Consider the following 22,263-nt stretch of genomic DNA (forward strand, 5'->3'; position numbering starts at 1 on the left):
CGGCTGCCAATGTTAGAGGAGCCCAGCGGGGTTGTTAAAGGGTGGCAACGCACAACAGTGCCCCGTCCAGCCATAGCCACTGCATTATTGTAAAACCTCTTAAAGGCAAATAATTAAAGCAACACTCAAAGCCAGTAGTGCCCCCCGTCCTCCCTCCCACTCCTTGATTTATTATTGGTCAAAGTGTTTTACAGTGGTTTGACTTCTTACCTGGGGTCTGCCAGGTGCAATGCCCTGCCTCCACTACTCCTGACAGAGCTAAGCCCAGTGGTGCAGGGCATAGTTCCTTGGCTGACAGTACTCCAAAAGTAACTTCTAAGAAGCAATGTCTACTAGGAAGTACTGGGAGCAATCACAATTTTGCAGTGCATTGGGGGCACAGACTAACAGGGTTATTTACTAACATGAGAATTCAAAGTGATTTTCAAATTCAAAGTAACAATAGCCTAATTATAGCTTCCAGTTTCACTAATTTGGCCTCAAAAGAACAATATACTGTTAGGATTATTATTATTATTAGTAGTAGTAGTAGTATTTATATAGCGCCAACTAATACCGCAGTGCATTACAATTTTATGAAAGGGGTATATTTACAATAAATTAGACAGTGACACAGGAACAATAGGTTGATGAGTCCTGCTCAAACGAGCTTACAGCCTAGAGGAGGTGGGGTACAAATACACAACAGGGCAGCAAGGGTGACAGCCGCCGAACAAGGTGGAAAAGTAGCAGAGCTGGAGGTGAGAGTGAAGTATGGCTCTTTTAGGAGAGCGAGAGACAAATTTGGATAAGTATAGATAAGTTACTCTGGGAGTACATAAGCGTTTATGTGTTTTGAGGGACTTCTTAAATAATTGAAGACTAGGGGAGAGCCTGATGGGAGTAGGCAGGCTGTTCCAAAAGAAGGGAGCCACCCGCGAGAAGTCCTGCAAGCGCTAGTTAGCAATAAGGGTGCGAACAGCGGACAGGAGAAGGTCACCGACAGAGTGGAGAGACCAAGAGGGGGCATATCTATGAATAAGAGAAGAAATGTAAGAAGGGCAGGAGTTGATCAGAGCTTTATCGGTAAGGGTTAGTATTTTGAATTGACACCTAAAGGATACAGGAAGTCAGTGTACGGATGTAAGGATGGGCGAGGTATGGGAGGAGCGACGGCCTGGCGGCAGCATTCACTACCAATTGTAGCGGGGCAGTTCGGCTTTTGGGGAGACCAACTAGGAGAGAATTACAGTAATCCATGCGAGAGATTACCAGAGCATGAACAAGCTCCTTGGCTGCATCTTGCCTGAGAAAGAGGCGGATGCGGGCGATATATTTAAGGTGGAATCGACAGGTTTTAGCAACATACTGAATATGTGACACAAAGGTCAGGCCAGGATCAAAGATAATACCAAGACAACAGGCTTGCAAGAATGGACTGATGCAAGAATACAAATGTGTATTCTAAAAGCTTTCATTTCCTAGTCGCCATTTAGGTGACCTCCCTCCTCCCAACACAAGGGTTCAAAAGTACTTTCACTCTTAGTTTCTCCCACACTGCACTACTCTCTACAACTGGCCCTGCCTCCTTGGCTGAGATCATCAATTTTGATAATCTTAACCAATGCAATGTTTTTCCGTAGGAAAGCATTTGGAGGCTATTTGCATGTATGGCAAACGCTGAGCTGCTCCAATCAGATGATCTCATAGAAAGTTTTACTTGGCTATTTCTGAGGAAGCACCTCTAGGAGCTGTCTGAGTGACAGCCACCAGTAGCATTTAAACCCTGCATGGTGCCTATAGAGTCCTGTTAAATTTGAAATTCACTTTAAAATTCTCACTTTAGCGAATAACGCTGTCGGACTGTTTTTCCAACCTAACTGTCAGGAAGGAGAATTGCATTCAGTTCTACCCACTGCCTTATTCTTATCTCATCTCAGATTAGATTTTCATTATGATTATAGTTACCATTACCTGCTTTGAAGTGACAATTTTCTTTGCTCCGATATTGAGTCTATGTCATCATATATTTCCTCTGTAGGAAATAATTAGAAAACAAAATTAGCTTTTTTTTTTATTTGTTGTAAATGAGACACACAATAATTATTCAAATGCCTGTATTATTTACACGATTTTCCTAAATGTAAAAACACTAGCGGACTGAAAAGCTTTGTTTTAATCAACAGATTAAATGAAATTACTCTCTGAAACAACTGAACTTTAAAACCAGAATTAAAATACACAATTAACCTTAACAAAAGGTTCGAGGCAGTGGAGTGAGAGACGTTTCAGAGAATGAAATTTTAATTGGTAAGATTCACCATGTGCCGGTAGAAAAAGCAATTAAATCGATACATCAGATCAGTATGAAGTATTAAAGGGACACTATAGTCACCAAAACAACTGTAGCTTAATGAAGCCGTTTTGGTGTATAGATCATGCACCTGCAGTCTTACTGCTCAATTCTCTGCAGTTTAGGAGTTAAATCCCTTTGTTTATGCACCATAGTCACACCTCCCTGCATGTGACTTGCACAGCCTTCCATAAACACTTCCTGTAAAGAGTCATGTAATGTTTATACTTCCTTTATTGCAAATTATGTTTAATTTAAACATTCTTATCCACTGCACGGTTAATAGCTTGCTAGTCCCTGCAAAAGCCTCCTGTGTGTGATTAAAGTTCAATTTAGGGAGCAGGAGATAAAAACTTTCAAAGTAAGTTACATCTGATTGAAAGTTTTTTTCATCCGTGCTGTGTGAGTCACAGCCAGGGATGAGTGGCTAGGGCTGCATGGACAGAAACAAAAGTGATTTAACTTCTAAATGGCAGTGAATTGAGTAGTGAAACTTCAGAGGCATGATCTATACACCAAAACTGCTTCATTAAGCTAAAGTTGTTTTGGTTACTACAGTGTTCCTTTAAATTATTGCAAGGCCCAAATAAAGCACATCTGAAAATAATTGGTGCAGCGGAGAGATGGGGTTGGCAAATGGCATGATCTAAAGTCTAAATAACATAATTTAACATTGAAATAATTATTTAAACTCAAGGAGTCAAAGTGGAATGAAGGAAAGCCACAGACAGTATAACAAGATATAAAAAAGCAAAGAAATTTCATGAAGAAGCAACAGCATTTGTGCTGTAGGTTGAGCTCCATTAATCATCAGATTACCAGTTCCAGAAGATATCCTTCTACAACTAATCTGCAGAGAGGTAAAGGATCATTTTTAACAGGGCTTTGGCATTGCATGACCTGTAACTATGTAACTATGTGACCCCTAAATTGGGACTCTGCCAAGAGCGGGACTGTTGGGAGGCCTGGGGTGGTGGGTAACAATATTTCTGCTCTAATAGCGATGAACAAAACTTGGACCTTTGTGTGCCTTGAGGAACTTGATTGGGAAGCAAAGTATCCATTAATATTGCAATCTTCCCAGTGCCAGCAGGGATAGAATTTTGTTGTCAATTAATAGGCAAGGAACATATTCCATGTCATAAGGTTTATTAAAGATATTACAGCCCAATAATGCACTACTTAATAAAAAAAAATGCATGTCTCCCAACTGTCCTTATTTTAGGGTTCTCTCCCACCATCATGGGATTGTTCTCTGGTGTTTCACTTTTGGTGGGGGGGGGGGGGGGGGGCCGTAGAGTCAGAGGGACACCATAGCGTTAGTAATACATTTACTAACATCCGAAAAGCTATAGTGTTCCTTTAATGACTCTTTTTACTCTGAGATCAGTAACAATAATAATAAACAGTAACAATTGTTTTTATCGGACTGGAAATGAATCTATCTTAACATGATAACATTCAGTATATTTATAGTGGCTACAATTTTTTTTTTTTTTTTAATATTTTATTGGTTTTCAGTAGCATAAAGGGATACAGAAAGGAAGAGGGGGTAAGGGCAATACATTTCATCAAAGGTGTTGTTTACAATGAAATTTCCACATGCAAGATAACGTCAGTACAGTAATAAAGCATATATCAATATCGTATATCTATTTTGACTTAATTTAATAAATCCTGAGTTGTATTCCTGAAACTTATAGCATGTAGTCAGCTTATGTTGTCCTTTACGACCTTGTAGTGTTCTCTAGATTATGGTATGATATAGTGTCGTAGGGTGTTCGTAAGTGTAGTAGTATTAGAGGATTTTACCATACTTTTATTTTAGTATTCCTTTAATGTCTTTACCTGTGTTTGTATTCCAACATCTTAGGTGTTGTCTGTCTCCTAAGTGTTCTATTACTTGTTTGTTGGTTGTTCGATTTTAACCTCATTCCTTTCTCTCTCTAGCAATATAAGAGGGGTGGTAACTGGGGTGAACTGGGATGGATCAAACATTCAAGGAAGAAAAAAAAAAAAAAAAAAAAAAATAAAGAGAAAAAAAGGGGGGAGAAAGGAGGGGAAAGGGGGGGAGGAAATCGGTCATTATTTTACTTTACTCGGTTTTGCTTAACCGGAAATAATCCGCAGGTCATTGGTAGGAAGGTTTTTATTTTGTTTCCATAATTCCCATTTGTCCCATGCTGTGGACCACATCATATTTCTAGTTCTTTTCTTTCGCGTTTCTAGTTCATATACTTTAGTTATGTCTATGTTCTCAAGGCATTTTTGAAAGGTTGGTGGGCAAGTTTTTAACCATGATCTTCCTATTGCGGTTAAGGCTTCTATTATTGAATGGTAAGTTAGGTAACGGTCAATCTTTGATAGGTCCCTCGGTAGTACCAATAAAAGATATGTGTCTGGAGTATGTGGCAACGTTGTTCCTATGATTGATGTAATCATACTAGAGACCTCCTCCCAAAATGTTTTAAGTTGTGGACAGGACCACCACATATGGAGCATGGTTCCTAGTTCTGCTTGGCATCTCCAGCATGTCTTAGATCTTTTTGTGTCTATTTTGTGTAGTTTAGTTGGCACTAGATATGTCCGATATAGGACTTTCCTGCTAACTTCAATATGCATAGTATTTAGTGTTAGGTTTTTATGTGCCATATATATTTGTGACCATGTTTCTTCAGGTATTGTTGTGTTAAGGTCTCTTTCCCATGCCTTTTTGAATTTAGGTTCCACTGCTTTGTCATATTTTGTAATCAATTGGTATAACTGTGATAATATTCTGGGGGGAGATTTGGAGGTTGCACATAGTTTCCCTATTTCTTGTATTACTTTATTACAGTGCTGTGGTTTATTGGTATTCAAGTGTTTCCCTACCCATGATTTTAATTGCATATATGAGAAAAGGGCTGTCCCTGATAAGTTAAATTGTTGGATAAGAGAGGTGAAATCTACCATGCGCCCATCAATCGTTATTTGGGATAGATATTTAATTCCATGTTTAGTCCACAAGCCACAGTCAAACCCTGGGATAAGAGTTTTAAATATCTGAAGGGGTAGTACTGGTGGGATGTGTGAGGTAAGTCGATCTTTCCCTATGAGTTCATCCCATGTTTGAAGTGTCGCTGCTGTGATAGGGCTAATGGAGGTCTTCTTGGGTCTATGTTCATGAGGCAGCCAGGCTAGCATTGGTAGTGGGAGTCCTCCCGCTAATGTGGTTTCTATTTTCCCCCATGATGGTGGGTTGGTGTGGTGATGGGAATGCACTAATGTGCTCAACATAGCTGCTTTATAGTATTTAGCTACATTTGGCATCCCCATCCCTCCGTCTTTAAAGTTCTTATACATGACATCCGCCGCTACTTTCGGGCGTCTCCCACCCCATACAAAGAGGTTTATACATTGTTGAGATTCTCTGAGAAACTGCTTGGGTATTTTAATTTGTAGTGTTCTGAAAAGGTACTGCATTCGAGGTAATACCAACATCTTGACTGCTGCTATTCGTCCCATCCATGAGACATATTTATTTTTCCAACTTTGTAATTGTTGTTTAATTGAGCTAAGTAGTTTTATATGATTGGCTTTATACAGTTGGTGTAGTTGAGGTGTAATGTCTATACCTAAAAAAGTTAAGTGATTGAGTCTCCAGTCGTATTGGTGTTTAGTTTGGAGAAGTTTAATTTGCTTATTACTGATGTTTAAGCCCATAACTTGCGTCTTAGTGGTGTTGAGCTTATAGTATGAGCATTTACCAAAGTCTGTTAGTATATCTTGGAGTGTTGGGAGAGAGATCTCCGGTTTGGAGACAGTGAGCATGACGTCGTCAGCAAAAAGGGTAATTTTGTGTGAGTCACCGCCTATGTTTATCCCATGTACCTCTTGAGACGTTCTGATACACTGGGCCAATGGTTCCAGTGCCAGTATATAAAGTAACGGGGACATTGGGCATCCTTGTCTAGAACCATTGGAGATACTCAATGTTTTTGATGTGAACCCCCCATTCAAAATTTTTGCTGTTGGATTACTATATACTGCGGAAATCAGAGTAATGAATTGTTCAGGGAATGCATAGTGTCGGAGTGTTGCTTTTAAGTAGTCCCAGTGTAGCCTGTCAAATGCTTTTTCTGCATCTAACGACATAGCCACACTGGGTTCTCCTGTTTTTTGTATCTCATGAAAAATGTTGAGCAGTTTCCTGGTTCCATCAGAGCCTTGTCGACCCCGAACGAACCCTACTTGGTCATCCTTTATCAGCTTTGGCATAAGGTTTCCAAGTCTATTAGCATAAATTTTAGTAAGGATTTTTAAATCTGTATTAAGTAATGAGATGGGGCGCAGGTTCTGGCATTTGTTAGGTGGTTTTCCCGGCTTTGGTAGGGTTGTGATATGGGCGAGTAACATTTCTTGCGGTATTGCTCCTGTGGTTGTTATATGTTTGTATAGTCTTTCTAGGTATGGTGTTAATATGGTGGAGAAGGTCTTATAATATAAATTTGTGAACCCATCTGGCCCTGGGGATTTCCCCTTGGGTAGTGCTTTAATTGTGGCTGCTATTTCTGGTTGTGTGATGGGGTCTGTTAGCAAGGATTGGTCCAAGTTTGTGAGTTGTGGTAATTGGGCTTTCTCTAGAAATTTCTCTATTTCTTCCTGTGTGGGCTGGTGTATATGTTTATCATCTTTCAAGTTGTATAGCCCGGTATAATAGTCCGCCATCATATCATTAATTGTTTGGGGGTTATATATTTTTTGCCCTTTCGTGTCAATGAGAAACGGTATTTTTGCGTTTTGCCTTTTTTGCCTTAGTGTCCTTGCTAGAGTTTTCCCCGCTTTATTCCCTTGAGTGTAATGCGTTACTTTTAGTTTATGTGCTATTGTAGCTGTTACTTTCACTTGTATGTCATTCAGTTGTCTTCTGATCTTATCTATAGTTTGTTGTGTGGTAGGGTTTGGGGCCTGCGTTTGTGTATTCGTTTCGTCTCTAAGTGCCTTCAATAGCGTAAGGTATTGTTGTTTTGTTTGCTTATTCAGGTAAGAAGCATGACTAATCATGGCACCTCGCATAACCGCTTTATGCGTTTGCCATAGTGTGTCCGCTGATATATCCGAGGTATCATTTATATGGTAGAAAGAGGATAAGTCTTCCTTTAGTTTATTGAATATTTCTGGGTTAAGTAGGAGACTGTCATTTAGTCGCCAAGGTGTCTGTCCTCGTGTTATGAATCTATCTGTCAATGTTAGCATTACAGGGGCATGGTCCGACCATACTATATTCCCAATTTCGCTATTTTGAGAGTTCGGCACTAAATCCCCGGTTACAAATATGTAATCAATTCTGGTATATGTTTTATGTACAGGGGAGTAGAAAGTAAACTCTCTGTCGCTTGGATGATGCAGTCGCCAAGCGTCATATAAGTTGTGTTCAGATAAAAGTTTCATGAGGGGCATTGCCTGCTTACCCAGGAGTTTAAATCTAGGTGAGGCCTCTGTCAAGGTAGTATCTAGTCCAGTTTGAAGCGTGTGGTTTAAATCTCCACATAGTATTGTGGAAGTCTGGTATTCAGTAGGGAGTTTTGACAATACTTTTTGTAGGTGCAACCTTTGATTTTCATTTGGGCTATATATTCCCACCAAATTATACAACTCATTGTTGAGTTTACATTGCAGTATAATGTATCTGCCCTGTGCATCTTTTTTAATATGCAGAAGTTCAAATGATATGGAGGCGTGTATGAGGAAGGAGACCCCCCGTGATTTAGACGTGTAGGTTGAATGGTATTGTGTGGGGTAGTCTCCCATAGCAAAGGTAGGCACTCTATTGTGGATAAAATGTGTTTCTTGTATGCATAAGATATCTGCTTTCACCTTTTTCGCTTCTTCTATCAAAAGTCTCCGTTTATGTGGGGTATTTAATCCCCGTGCATTAATAGAGTATATTTTCATACTTTAATTGAGTGTATAAGTGTTTGCGCTTGGGTTTATTTCGAACTGGTTTACTCCTGTGTCTGGGAGCATATTTCGATTATATACTAGCACATAGTGTTGGTTAATTGTTCTATATATTCCACTACTTGGGCATAATATCTGAGGCATGAAAGACAGATGATTTATTTTTTGAGTTGGTGTGACCGATTCGGGAATTGTAAGAGGAGAACTAGGGAAGGGTGTATAACTATGTACAAATTGTCTCATCGAGACTTCATGTGGTTTTCCCACATCGTGGGGAGTGAAGGAAGCGAATCCTTCCATTTAACGTGGCTTGGGGCACATTTGCGTAGAGTCATATTCCTCTGATCATGTATCCCTTTGATCAGCTCTCTAAATAACTGGTTCAGTAGGTTCGGTACACGATTCGGGTTTGTTTTAAGTCCCGATTGTACTCTATAATCTGCTTATGGGCTTATTTGTTTCATAGATATGCCTACTTTCCTGGCCTCGTTAATGTGTCGTGTCAATAACCTGTTAGTGATGATATTCTCTATCGCCTAAATTGATGTGCCATATAGATGCCCATATGTTTACCAGCCTTAACTTATTAAAATCTGTACAATAGAATAACGTAATCTATAACCATAAAACTTGTACGTTTGCTCTCCCCAGTGACGCCCGCCCCCCCCCGCACCCCACCGGGATCCCCATTAGGCTCCCATTTATATTACATGTCTTTGTTCTGACCCGCTTATACCTTAAGTGGCTTGTGATGTCAATTGGGACAAAGTCTACATGGGCTCTTCGGCCTCAGCAGATAGTTTCTTTATAAATCAAATCATTCGTAAACGGTTACCAGAGGTCCGGATGAGCATCCGATCCACGTCCCGGTCTTCCTTCTTGGTCCCATGCCTCCGTCCAGGCCGGGCCCAGGCCCCCCGCAGCCTCGCCCGCTCTGCTCGCGCCTCGTCACGGGAGCAGCGGGAGACCTCGGCCCAGGCCCAGTCCAGACCACCGGCGTTCTCTTGTACTCCACAAGGTGGGAAGTCCGTATCATCCAGTGTGTGCAGGGGAAAAGGCGCAACGCCCCGGAGAGAGCTTCTTGTCTTCATCTGTCTAACAATACAAGTTTGTGCTTACCAGGTTCGTCTGGCTTTAATGTTTCTCCTGGGTGATATTCCATTCTGCTTTTAGCGGTTTCGCTGGTGGTACCTGTGGCGGGAGCTTATCTACTGGAAGGTCCCATTTCCGCAGGTATTGTAATCCTTCATCTGGGGAGCCCATAAGTATAGTAACACCATCTTTGGTAGCGATTAGTTTGGTGGGGTATCCCCATTTATAGCGAATACTATTTTTCCTCAGAGTGGCAGTTACTGCTTGAAATTCTTTCCGTTGTTTCAGGGTTGCTGCTGACAGGTCTGCGAAGATCTTGACATTTGGGAAGTCTTCTGGCGGTGTAGATCTTAGTCTGCTGCCTCGAAGGATATGCTCTTTAACATGATAGTAATGAGCTCTCAGTACCACATCCCTGGGTGTTGTTTGTGGCAAGTGCCTTGGTTTGGGGATACGGTGAGCTCGGTCCACCAACAGCATGTCCGCTGGTATCTCAGGGGCATACGCATTCAGGAGGCTTCGTATATATGCAGGTAATTCTGCGTTGGTGACTGTCTCCGGAACACCTCTCAGCCTTAGATTGTTTCGGCGGGATCGATCCTCGAGGTCCACTAGTTTCCCCTCCAGAGTTTCGATTTTTGCCGCCATATTCTCCACATTTGTGGCTAAATCGTTATGGGCTGTAGTAAATTCGTCATACTTGCCCTCCATGTGGGATGTCCGTCTTCCCAGATCTTGTATGTCTTTCCTCGTAGAATCTAACATATGCTGCCATGTTGCTGTTAATTTAGTGGAAAGAGTTTCTAAAGCCGATATTAGATCCGCTTTCGTAATTTGGGTCTGATCTTCTGAGAGCGGCAGTGTGTTTATGGCCACGCCGCCATTTGTTTCCAGACTTCCATTAGGGCTTGCGGCCTGCATCATCGTCGTTGCAGTGTTCTGTTTCTGGTTAAAGAAAGCGAGTTTTTCTTGTTTCGCCGCAGCCTTCTTGCCTCTCTGGTGAGACATAATTATTTTCCCCGTGTGGATGGGCTTGTGATTATCGGGATTGCTGGAGATTTTGTGCCACTTCGCTGGAGCAAGGTTTTACACGTCCAGTTTAAGAATGCACTTTTAGCTATGTTTTTTTACACGACAGGTTTATGATATAGAGATTAGTATTTAACAGCACCACTCTCGCAAAATTAATTTAATTGAGTAAAAATTACAATTGAGTATCTTCATACTAGCAGCCATAAAAGTACATTCATTTGCTTGAAAACTTTCATATGAGGTTTACCACTTCTACAAGTTGCATTTCAATATACTGTTGTATGTACCTGGTCCAGGTGTTTCTGTTATTACGAAATTATATAATGATACAGACTTTTCTTTGATGTTGCCATGATATTGCTGTATATTTTCATAAATGTCCTCGTTTTCCCTAAAAAGATCAATAAAATAAAATGCATTAAGAGTCTTTAGTTCATTTCTTAGACATATAAATGATTCTAGTTTAGATGGGAGTAACGTGAGATTGTCAAACAAAATGGATTTGGAGCAAATTCAGCAAACAAAAATTTAGATTTATATATGATTATTTTTTTCTACTTGAAGCACAAGCCTGGGCACCAACACTCAATGAAGTGTGGAACCTCATGGGCAGGGCCAGAGTTCCCAGTAAAAACAGCCCTCTCGGTGCTTTTATTTATCACACACTTGCTTTCTCAGAGCACACTGTGCTGTCCAGCCACCTGCTGCCTTTAAAAGCCCAAATAGCTGAGCACATTACAACAAAAACAAAACATAAAAACACTGACACACACACAGAGACATATTTAAACATATGTATACATTCACACATAAACACACACTATATGTGCATAAAAATGCTATGCCTACATGTGCTTGTGATAGAAATCCGTCCCTGCCCTTGAACTCTCACTATCCAGAAATAAATTAATTTGTCAGGTAAGGCACACATATTGGTTTTTTTTCTTTGGATGATGAGAGTCAATGAGTTGTGGCATGTGAGATCTTCTTCTAATGCAGAGCAGGACACAAAGTCACTTCAAATGTTTAGTGTTAGTGGAATAACCGCCTGGAGTATTTTCCTGCCACAATTAGCAATAATGGACAAAAAAAACATAAAACGATAACATTTGGAAATGTGTGCAAGGACAACCAACAGGATTTTGCAGATTTGGTACATAGAAATCTCTTGGGAAAATGCCACTAAATAACCACTGCCCAAATGGAATGAACAGTGACTCTGCCTAGGGGAGACTTGTTCACAAGGGCATAAACCTTTTGGATCAAGAGTAGCAAGAGTGATAGCCAAACTCTTTTTACCCAAACAGGGTCCTGAAAAATGAACAAACATGATAGAAAACTTCCAGGATAGGAACAGAAAATCTAATGTATACATGATAAGCCGAGAAGGAGCATATTTCAGAGGCAGCATTTACAGTTCAGCCATGGACATATCTACTAGAGTTACATACCAACAGGCCCGGACTGACCATTGCAAAGTATCACTTCCAGTTCGTGTCCATCCACATCATCCCTGGAAACTCGTTCTCGCACATTTTGAGGCCACAGGGATAATGTAGACCAATCAGCATCCTGTTCCACAGTCATTGCCCTGTCATGGCTTCCCTTTGGTTCCCGATCAGTGATTTTGAATTGCTATTTTGACTCTTGGTTTTGACTTTGACTTGCTTTCTGACCCTGTCTATCTCTGTAATCCTGACCTGGCTATGTTTTCTCGTTGTGCTATATCTCTGTTATCCTGATCTCGGCTTGTCTAACCATTTACAAACTTTCTCACTGTCCACATTAAACCAGGCCACTCTAAAGTCCAGTAATATATTCTACTTTCTTACACTTTAACCTTGGTATTGCATGTTAGGGGAGCATACCCATTCTAAAATAGTCTGACTACATGTCCCAAATTATGCAACTCATAGATAGTAAAACAGATTGCCATTAAACTAACATCACACTGAAGTTAAATACATACAAGTCAGCCCAAGGTATCACAATTGTGCCTTTTTTTTTTTCAATTTGACAATTTTTATTTTCCATGCGTAAAAAGCAAAGGAGGATTACAGGCATAGGTATAAGGCATATTGCAATGTATCACAGAGTTTTGCATAGAGCCCCTTCGGTTAAGGTATCACTGCATAACCTGGGGGTGATGTCAGGTGTGTTGTCTATCCAATGCCACTGGTGTGGTTCCGTTTGTCATATTTTGGAATGGGGTCAAAAGGGGGTATGAGCATATTGGGGGAGGGGTAAGAGAGTAGGGGGAGGGGGAGGGGGGGTTGCTCCGTTATATGTTGAACCAAAGTCAGTAGGGTCCATCAGATTCATCCCCGTAGTGCCCGTTTCTGTCTCGTGTCTCTTAGCTATCGTCTTTATATCTATGTCTCTGTATGTTCGTGTGTACTCTCCTCTGTCGTCTAGTCTGTGGCTCTCTTGGCCCAGTACTCCCAAACCTCCCGTTTCCAGGACTGACGTTTTGTTATGGGGGCAGTGTGCGTTTCGTAGCTTCCCACTGTTGAGACATACTTAATCAGTTCTTGCATAGTCGCTGTGGATGTGGAAAGCCAATTTCTGGCGATGTGTGTCAAGGCAGCAATTTGGATGTGGTATATCAAATATTTATCGGCTGGGGAGTATTGGTCTTCGTACATAAACAGTAGGAGGGAGGCTAGGGAGTTGGGGACTACAATGTTTGTATGTGAGTGGATGAGGGAAAGAACCTCTTTCCAGTAGCTCTGTATGATGTCGCAGCCCCACCAAATGTGTAGGAATGTGCCTGTGTCTCTATGACAGCACCAACAAGTGTTTGGTTGTGATGTCAATATCTTAGCCAGGCGTGTGGGAACCATGTACCACCTGTAGGCAGTTTTGTGCATGAGTTCCATGTGAGCTGCGCAGGCTGACCTGCCTTTATAACTGTTGATGGCTTTGAGCCAGGTGTTCTCGGGGATTTGGCGGCCTATATCTGCGTCCCAAGCTTTGGCCCACGGGAGGTGGCAGAGTTCTGTGTCAGTGTTCAGGAGCGTGTAGATAGCGGATATGGGCCCCTTGGCAGGTGCTCCTGCGATTAAGCGTTTCTCAAAGTGTGTAAGGAGGTGTGTTTGGGGGTCTGGCTCTGGGATCTTCACATGCGTGAGCCACCAGGATCTCAGTTGTCTATAGGAGAAGTGTGCTATGTATGGGATAGTGTGTCTAGTACTAAGGTTGTGAAATGGCAGCAGTGTTCCCTTATTTTGCAGGTCATGCAAGTGTGTAACTCCACATCTGTTCCATATCTTGAAATTGAACTCAGGGATCAACTCCGCCAGAGCTCTGAGGGTCATGGCCATTGAAATAGGGCGACAACCGCACAGACGCATGCGGGAGGTGTCCCATATCTTCAGGGTAGCGGTTGTGGCCGGGAGCGCTTGCGCCAAGTCTGGCCTTTGGGGGGGGCCTTTTAGCCACATCAGGGTGGATATGTTGAGCCGCTTTGCCCAAAAGCTCTTGATAGATACCCACTGCGGTGGGTCTGTGTGATGGTGGGCTGTCACTAGGCTGGTCAGGATTGACGCTCTATTGTACCCATCAAGGTTAGGTAGGCCCATGCCTCCTGCATGTGTGGTCCTATAGAGGGTTTTCATGCCTATTCTTTTGCCGTTCCATATGAACATATTGATTTATTTTTGCAGAGCTTGGAAGTAACGTGTGGGGGCTATCAGTGGGACTGTCCTAAATAGGTATTGCATCTTAGGCAGTATTACCATTTTTACAGCAGCTATGCGTCCTGACCAGGAGATGTATTTATTTCTCCATTGTTGGAGGCTTTCTGCTATTTCTTTGCTCAGTTTGACATAGTTGAGATCGTAAAGTTTTGGGAGATGGTGGGGAAGTCTAACACCTAAAAAGGTGAGGTAGTCTGTCCTACAGTCATATGCAAACTCCTTCTCAAGGTCTGACTTGTAGGTGCCCTCCATCCTCACCCCCATGACCTGTGTTTTTGTGAGATTAAGCTTATAATACGAACACCTGCTGTAGGAATGCAGTATGTCGTGAAATGCTGGTAGCGACGTCTTGGGATCTGTGATGTGAGGAGTATGTCATCAGCGAAAAGGTTTAATTTCATTTCCCTGCCGTCTATGCGCACCCCATGTATACGATTGTCGTCCCTGATCAGAGCCGCAAGCGGCTCCAGTGCCAGGATATACAATATGGGCGACAGGGGGCACCCCTGCCTGGTCCCGTTTGTTATACAAAAGGTGGTTTACCTAAAGCCTGCATTGAATACTCTAGCCGTGGGTTTATTATAGAGCGCCTTAACCACCGCCAGGAATTGGGGGGCGGGGGGGAATTAAATTTTTCGAGGACCGCCTGGAGGAATGATCAGTGCAAAAGCCTTTTCGGCGTCTAATGAGAGGAGTATGCTATTGGTTGACGTTCAGTTCATGGCTTGTAAAAGGGCGAGCGCTTTGGAGAATTCTGGCGGTAAGTCCTTCGCTGTGCGGCTACTGCGGAGGATCAGCTCCTTCACATAAAAATAATGAGCTTTAAGTAGAGTGTCTCTTGGTAAGGAGGCAGCAATGTGTTTGGGCTTCGGGACCCTGTGTAGGCAGTCCAGCAGCAGCATATCGACCGGGATGTCCTGTAATAGGGCCTTGAAGAAGCCATTTACAAAGGCTGGTAGGTCTGCTTCCAGCACCTCTTCCAGGATGCCGCGGAGTCGCAGATTGCTTCGGCGTGACCTATCTTCTAGGTTCATGAGCTTCACCTCATATTTAGCAAGTTGGGATTCAAGGGCTTTGATCCTGTCAACAGACTGGTTGTGAGCATCCACAATGTTGTCCATCTTTGTCTCCATGTGCCCCATTCGTGACCCCAGATCGTGTAGATCTCGCTTGATCTCGGCCACACTTTCTTGCCAGGTGGCGATCAGCTAAGTTGATTGTTTGTCCAGGGCTGCTTGTAGTAGTGAGTCTGTGAGCCCCATTTCGGACTGTGTGTCCAGATTTGAGCGGGGGCTGCTCCCGCCGGAGTACCCGGCGCCATCTTGAAGGCCTGGTTCGGCTTGCTGTGAGGCTGGCGGCTTTTTTTGGGTGAAAAAATTCATTTTGTCGATCTTGTCGGTGTGTCTCTGTGTCTTGGAGTGTGGCATGACGGCTTGTGTGGCTATCAGTCCGAGCTGTGTGCTGGTTTGGGTCGGATTGCCTGGCTCGTGTTGCGGAGCTCAGAGCTCAAGCGGCCATCTTATCGCGGTCAGGACACGCCCCCCCAATTGTGCCTTTTCTTTAAAGTGTAGTTTAGATCTATAAGTGACTTTCACCATTTTACTCCATCATGTCTTTTTCTGTCAATACAGTAACCCTGTTATGGCTAAGGTAGGCACTAGGTGAGAAGCACCATCATGCACCATGTGTTTAAAATACAGCAAAAGACTCCTTACAGGATAATATATTTTCTAATAGGGGTCTTATTGACTGTAATGCATAGATAAATTGGAGTCTTGTAGCACATGCAATTCTTCCATTAACTTTATTTTATATTGGCCTGCCTGTCATCAAGTTTTTTTTATTCCTATTTTAAGGCTTTCAGCAAATATTTATGAAAGGATAGGGTTGTACTGTTACAATATTGTCAATAACAACAGTAGTTGTTGTAGTTTTCCTAGTATTGCTAACTACACAATATTTCTGATTATATATAATTACTATTGGGTAGCCAAGATTGAGCCATATTAAAGGAACACGATAGGATCAGGAACACAAACATGTATTCCTGACTCTAACGTATTAAAAACACCATCTAGCCTTCCTGCCCCCGTTTCCCTCCCTAAATATAGTATAATATTACCTTAATTCCAGTCTGCTGGTGCTGGCTCTGCCCCTGATTTGCCTGCTTGGCTGACATCATCAGAAGTGTTGCTCAATACCAATCATGGTGATTTACTTAGTAAAGCATTGGATTGGCTTAGACTGTCAAGGAGACAGGTCAGGGGCAGAACCATCACAAACCAAACACAGCCCTGGCCAATCAGTATCTCCTCATAGAAATACATTGAATCAATGCATCTCTATGAGGAAAGTTCAGTGTTTCCATGCAGAGGGTAGAGACACTGGATGGTAATGCTGCACAATTTGCAGAACTGCCCTAGGAAGCACCTCTAGCAGCCATCCGAGGAGTGGCCAGTGGAGGTATCCCTAGGCTGTAATGTAAACACTGAATTTTATCTGAAAACACAGTGTTTATTGCAAAAAGCCTAAAGGGCTGGTTATAGTCACCAGAACAAATACAATAAGCTGTAGTTGTTCTGGTGACTATAGTGTCCCTTTAAAAGATGCTTCATAAAGAAACAGACTGATTGTGAATTTAGATCCCCCATATTAGTATTCTTGCATATAGATAGTCTTACTCTGTTTTTCTATGGTAATTATTTTATTTTCAGTTCTTAATTTATTTCCTTTCACTTCTCACATTTTCAAGTGCCAAACATGTAAATACAGCATTTAATATGTATCGTTATTGTAATTTTGTTGTATGTGTGACTGAGTTTTTATTAAAATTCTTATAAAAAGTTAAGCTTTAAAGACAGAAATGAGTGCCTGATTCAGTTTGCTCACAGCAACGTAATCCCGTTTCATTGTGGAAAACAGAGTTTTGTTACATATTATTGACCTTGAGAAACAAAGGAAGATAATCTAAGTGTTCACACTGCATTTATAAGAAACAGCTAGAATTAAACTCTAAATTGCTGTGGAGAGGCTAACTTCACATGAAAGTTGAAATGGAGGGCCAATATAAACACACCTCTCATGCCATTAAAAGGTTACTCTAACTACCATGACCACCTCAGTGATTTGAAGTGGTCATGGTGGTACGATTATGCATGTGCAGTGTCTTAGCAGTGCAGTGTAATCTGCACTTGTGTGCCAGGGGCTAGTTACATCCTTAGCATACATGAGTTAGGTAGGTAGGAACTCCAGGTTCCAGGTTATTTAATGTCAATTCTGTGCATATTTTACATCTGTCATCAGTGCACACTGCACAGAGAAGATAATCTACTTCCTTTCCAGCCAGATCGCCTGCAATGGGAAAATTGCTTTCCCCTTACTCCCTCTCTCCCACCCATCCACTTTTTTTTTTTAAATCCTCCTTCCCTCCTTCCCAATCCCTCCTTCACGGTTCAGAATACATGCGTGCGCTCTGAGCTGGAAAAACTGTCCATTCACAGGCTTGTCCAGGAGAAACCTGTCATTGGACCTCACACAGCTGTTCTGACACCAAAAAGAGTTGTGGAAAGTATTAACTTTATTTAAGACTTATTTTTTCGTTAAGGGGGACATAATGTATAATCACCCAATAGGATAATACAGAGAATGAAAAAAGAGCTGGTGTAACTCCCACATTTTGTTGCTCCATCAAGGGCATTCCTCTGTCTCTTACTAATCTGATTTGTGTCTGTCTGTTTTCCATTGTATATCTTTTTGAGACACAGAGATTATAAAAATAAATGAGAAACAGTTAGAGATATAATTGGAAAAAAAAGATACAAAAAAATCGAAAAGAGAAAGAAATGAAACAAAACAGTCTTTTCAGCATCTCATCACCGCAGAAGGATAAACAGTGAATTTATATGAATTAAAAATTGATTGCAAAATTCAGACTGAAATAGCAACGCTGTGACAATTCCAGAATTAGAGACTCTTACCAGCAATAAATGTGTCTTTCCCTTTAGTGTATATATTTTAGAGCTGATAGCATCACTACAGTCACATTGCAGCACCGCAATTCATCAATTTTACTTCTTTTTTTTTTTTTTTTACATTTTTCTTTCTTTCTTTTTTTTTTTTTTTTTTTTTTTACATTTTTCCCTTCTCACCTAATTTGTAATTTCTTAATTTGGCTTTCAATACACAAAGTAACGTTTAGTGAATAAATCCCATACTTCTTTAGTTGTCCAGGTGCGTGACTTTTTTTTTTTCATGTTGTTTCGTTCAGTCTTTGTTTAATTTTGTCTATTTATGTGTCTCTGTTTCCCACATTATCAGACAAGGGCTATTTACTAAGTGAATTGAAGGCCAGAGTAGTCAAAGTGAAAGCTGAGCAGATTTAGAGAAATGTTTTCAGTTCATCTGTTTTGGTTTAGGTAGTCCAATATAACGGGTTATTTACTAAATTCTTCAGGGGAGAGAGAAACCCCTGTGATTGCCATGATATATTATGGTAGGTAAGCCACGAACAAAAAAAATAATAATAATATTTGCTCTAAAAGTAAAAAGCCTTCAGCTGGAGTGGACAGGAAGAAAAAGACTAACCCGGGGAGAGTATTTATTGAAATGAAATACTATACACGTCCTGTCCTGCATTCCCAGTAGAGGAATTTAACCCATTAGAGATGCTGTTGTGATTGGCCAGGAAAGCTTTTCATGCAACTTTGTTGCTTGGCGCCCTAATATTAATTTTTAAATAATCTTTTTTTTTTTTTAAATCAAAATATAAATACAAGTTTTAGAAATAGTTTTTGTTTTTTTCTATAATGGCAGGACACATCCAAAGAATGAGGAACAACACGTGGTGCTATGTCCACAAATCCGGTAACTTATATTGCACAATCTCTAAATTTCACAAATTTCATCTGCATCCTGTGTGGTAAGCGTAAACTTTGTAATGGTTGATTATTTAGCACAAACATGCAGATTTTGACTGAATACATTTACTGCTACGTCTAGCATGGTTTCAGTGACAGTGGGATTTTTTTTTTTTTAATTCTTCATTTATAGCATTCCACATGAGAATACAATAAACAAAGTATGGAGAGACTAATTAACAGAAAGCATAACCATCTGGGTGCTAATCCTCACTGGTATTCCCTCAAATACCCATATAAATAGTAATCTAACAAGCCACAATAGTCACTTAACCTGGTTTAATAAGCCAATATCAGATACAGGCAAAAACAAACAATTATAATTAAAGTGACAAAATTAGGCACAAAAAAAAAATTAAAAAAATCAATGATAATTACCAAAAGTTTTCACAAGCCTAATAGGGCAGAAACAGGACACAAAAGTAACCCCCCACATGAGAATAACACAATAAGTAGTACTATGCCACAAAATAAGCAAAATACATCAATAATGTAGGTACAATGGTAATATTATCGGGACATGTGGAATCAATTTTTGTTATAAAGAAATAAAACCACACATGGAAATAGAAAGGTGAGAACAAATTATTAATCCCCCTATGGAGGGGATAGGCAACCTTCGGCACTCCAGATGTTGTGGACTACATCCCCCATAATGCTTTTATACCTATAATGCTGGCAAAGCATCATGGGAGGTGTAGTTCAAACCATATGGAGTGACGAAGGTTGCCTGTGCCTGCCCCAGGGCATAATAATATTTTACCAAACAGAGATACTGTAGTTGAGGTCTATGTGCTCTATGGGGTCTGCTCCTTCCAGAAACGTAGGTAACACAAACAAGTATACCACTATTATAACTCTGTCTCTGGTCTTTGATTGCCTTGACGTTACATAGAAACATAGAAACATAGAATGTGACGGCAGATAAGAACCATTCGGCCCATCTAGTCTGCCCAGTTTTCTAAATACTTTCATTAGTCCCTGGCCTTATCTTATAGTTAGGATAGCCTTATGCCTATCCCACGCATGCTTAAACTCCTTTACTGTGTTAACCTCTACCACTTCAGCTGGAAGGCTATTCCATGCATCCACAACCCTCTCAGTAAAGTAATACTTCCTGATATTATTTTTAAACCTTTGTCCCTCTAATTTAAGACTATGTCCTCTTGTTGTGGTAGTTTTTCTTCTTTTAAATATAGTCTCCTCCTTTACTGTGTTGATTCCCTTTATGTATTTAAATGTTTCTATCATATCCCCCCTGTCTCGTCTTTCCTCCAAGCTATACATGTTAAGATCCTTTAACCTTTCCTGGTAAGTTTTATCCTGCAATCCATGAACCAGTTTAGTAGCCCTTCTTTGAACTCTCTCTAAGGTATCAATATCCTTCTGAAGATAGGGTCTCCAGTACTGTGTACAGTACTCCAAGTGAGGTCTCACCAGTGTTCTGTACAATGGCATGAGCACTTCCCTCTTTCTACTGCTAATACCTCTCCCTATACAACCAAGCATTCTGCTAGCATTTCCTGCTGCTCTATTACATTGTCTGCCTACCTTTAAGTCATCAGAAATAATCACCCCTAAATCCCTTTCCTCAGATGTTGAGGTTAGGACTCTATCAAATATTTTGTACTCTACCCTTGGGTTTTTACGTCCAAGATGCATTATCTTGCACTTATCCACATTAAATCCACATACGTTTTCAGCTGTATTGTTGTCTTTGGAGGTTCACGATTTTCTGTTCCACTGAGAAGAGATGGGTTTCGTGTGTGCCTGTAGAGGCCTCCAATTGAGTGAGCCTTGTGGTGGCGCCTGCAATGGCGTCTTTATAGTACGTCATATCTGCTGCTATGTTTTGACAGAGTTCGACCAGCATACTTTTCAACAGCTCTACCCTGACTGTCTCTCCAGCTGGCGTTGACTTGTTCTTGTGTATGGGTGGAAGGCCTGATGATGCCCCTTCTCTGAGATAAATGGAGGCGTCATTAGAAGAGTAAGCCTTCGTCCTTCAGCGCTATCTTCTCCCATGCAGCTCTCTGCGAACTCCACAGGAGATCGCCCATGTCGCAACTGATTGGGTTCTTTTCAGGCTGTGATTTTTTGTTTTCCAGCCCATGGTGTCTCCTCAGGGTAGTAGTCGGGTGTTCAGTAGGGTGAGTGCCCAAATTCTGTTTATAAATTGAGTAGCTTGCAGGATTTAGCTCAGAGCTCAACAAGATGTGTCTGCTCTGATCTGCAGCTGGCTCCGCCCCCCAACAGTGGGATTTTTCAAAAGACAATTGAAGTTGTGATCAATACAAAACAATTACATGAGCTATAATTTTTCTCAGTGGCAAACATGACAACAAATTTAAAAAACAAAAGTTGTTGTTTTTTTGGTTTCATGGTATGGGTCATGAGACAGGAAATGCAACGCAACCTTCTACCCTAACTCAATTTCTTGTGGTCTGTGGAGTCATTATTAATGGTAACATATCTATACTATCTATAAAGTGGTAAAAGGACTGGCTTTGGAAGGAAGCATCAAATGATCCTGGTATTATACTACCCTTACACATAATGTAGACCTTATTTCAAGGGAAACAAAAAGGTATGTGATCATATCTGTGCCATAAACCGACTTCCAAGAAGTAACAGCAACATGTCGTATAAATGCATATCGAGATACACCAACATAACTATCAGTAATGCTGGTTCAGCAAATTTAAGTTTTGGGGGGTGATAATCGAGACAGAGCAAGAGTACTGGAGAGATGGTGTAAATAAAATGATAGTACATGGGAAGAGGAACATTGATTAAGAAAGAGAGGGAAGTGAATAAGGTGACAAATGGAAAGGGGTATTAGCAGTAGGATAAATAAAGGATGGAAAGATTGGATAACAAGAGAATTATAGGAAAAGGAATGAGGGAGATTTATGGAGTGAAGTGAGTGACATAGAATGATAACTAGACAGTGGATGAAGGGGAGATACTTGATGTTAGGGAGATACACTTGTTGATAGGAAGAATACTAGGTGACAATTAGAGGAAAACAATTTGAATAGGTAAATAGGAGCTGCCTTGTTGAATTTAATTAGTTGCAACTGCAAAGATTTGCAAACATTTCCTGTTGAAATACATCACTAAGGAAGCTTGTGTGGCATAAGCTAAACTGGAGTGCACATGTCATACTAATTCTCACTATCTCTTACGGAATCCTTAGATTTCTATGAAGGAGCCGATGTCATGGCTACATTGAGCTCCATTTCATAAAATA

The 22,263-nt window shown here is 41.1% G+C and overlaps 1 protein-coding gene across 1 annotated transcript in view; it reads right to left on the reverse strand.

Moving 5' to 3' along the window:
- LOC134611598 (PML-RARA-regulated adapter molecule 1-like) overlaps positions 1 to 22,263 on the reverse strand; it is a 97,696-nt gene that overhangs the window by 28,232 nt on the left and 47,201 nt on the right. The window contains exons 4-5 of the mRNA XM_063455643.1: positions 10,684 to 10,787; positions 1,954 to 2,014 (exon numbers count right to left, since the gene is read on the reverse strand). Of these exons, the coding sequence (XP_063311713.1) occupies positions 1,954 to 2,014; positions 10,684 to 10,787 (165 nt within the window). The remainder of the gene's footprint in view (positions 1 to 1,953; positions 2,015 to 10,683; positions 10,788 to 22,263) is intronic.

The sequence above is a fragment of the Pelobates fuscus genome, chromosome 5 (genome assembly GCF_036172605.1).
Source record: "Pelobates fuscus isolate aPelFus1 chromosome 5, aPelFus1.pri, whole genome shotgun sequence".
NCBI lineage: Eukaryota > Metazoa > Chordata > Amphibia > Anura > Pelobatidae > Pelobates > Pelobates fuscus.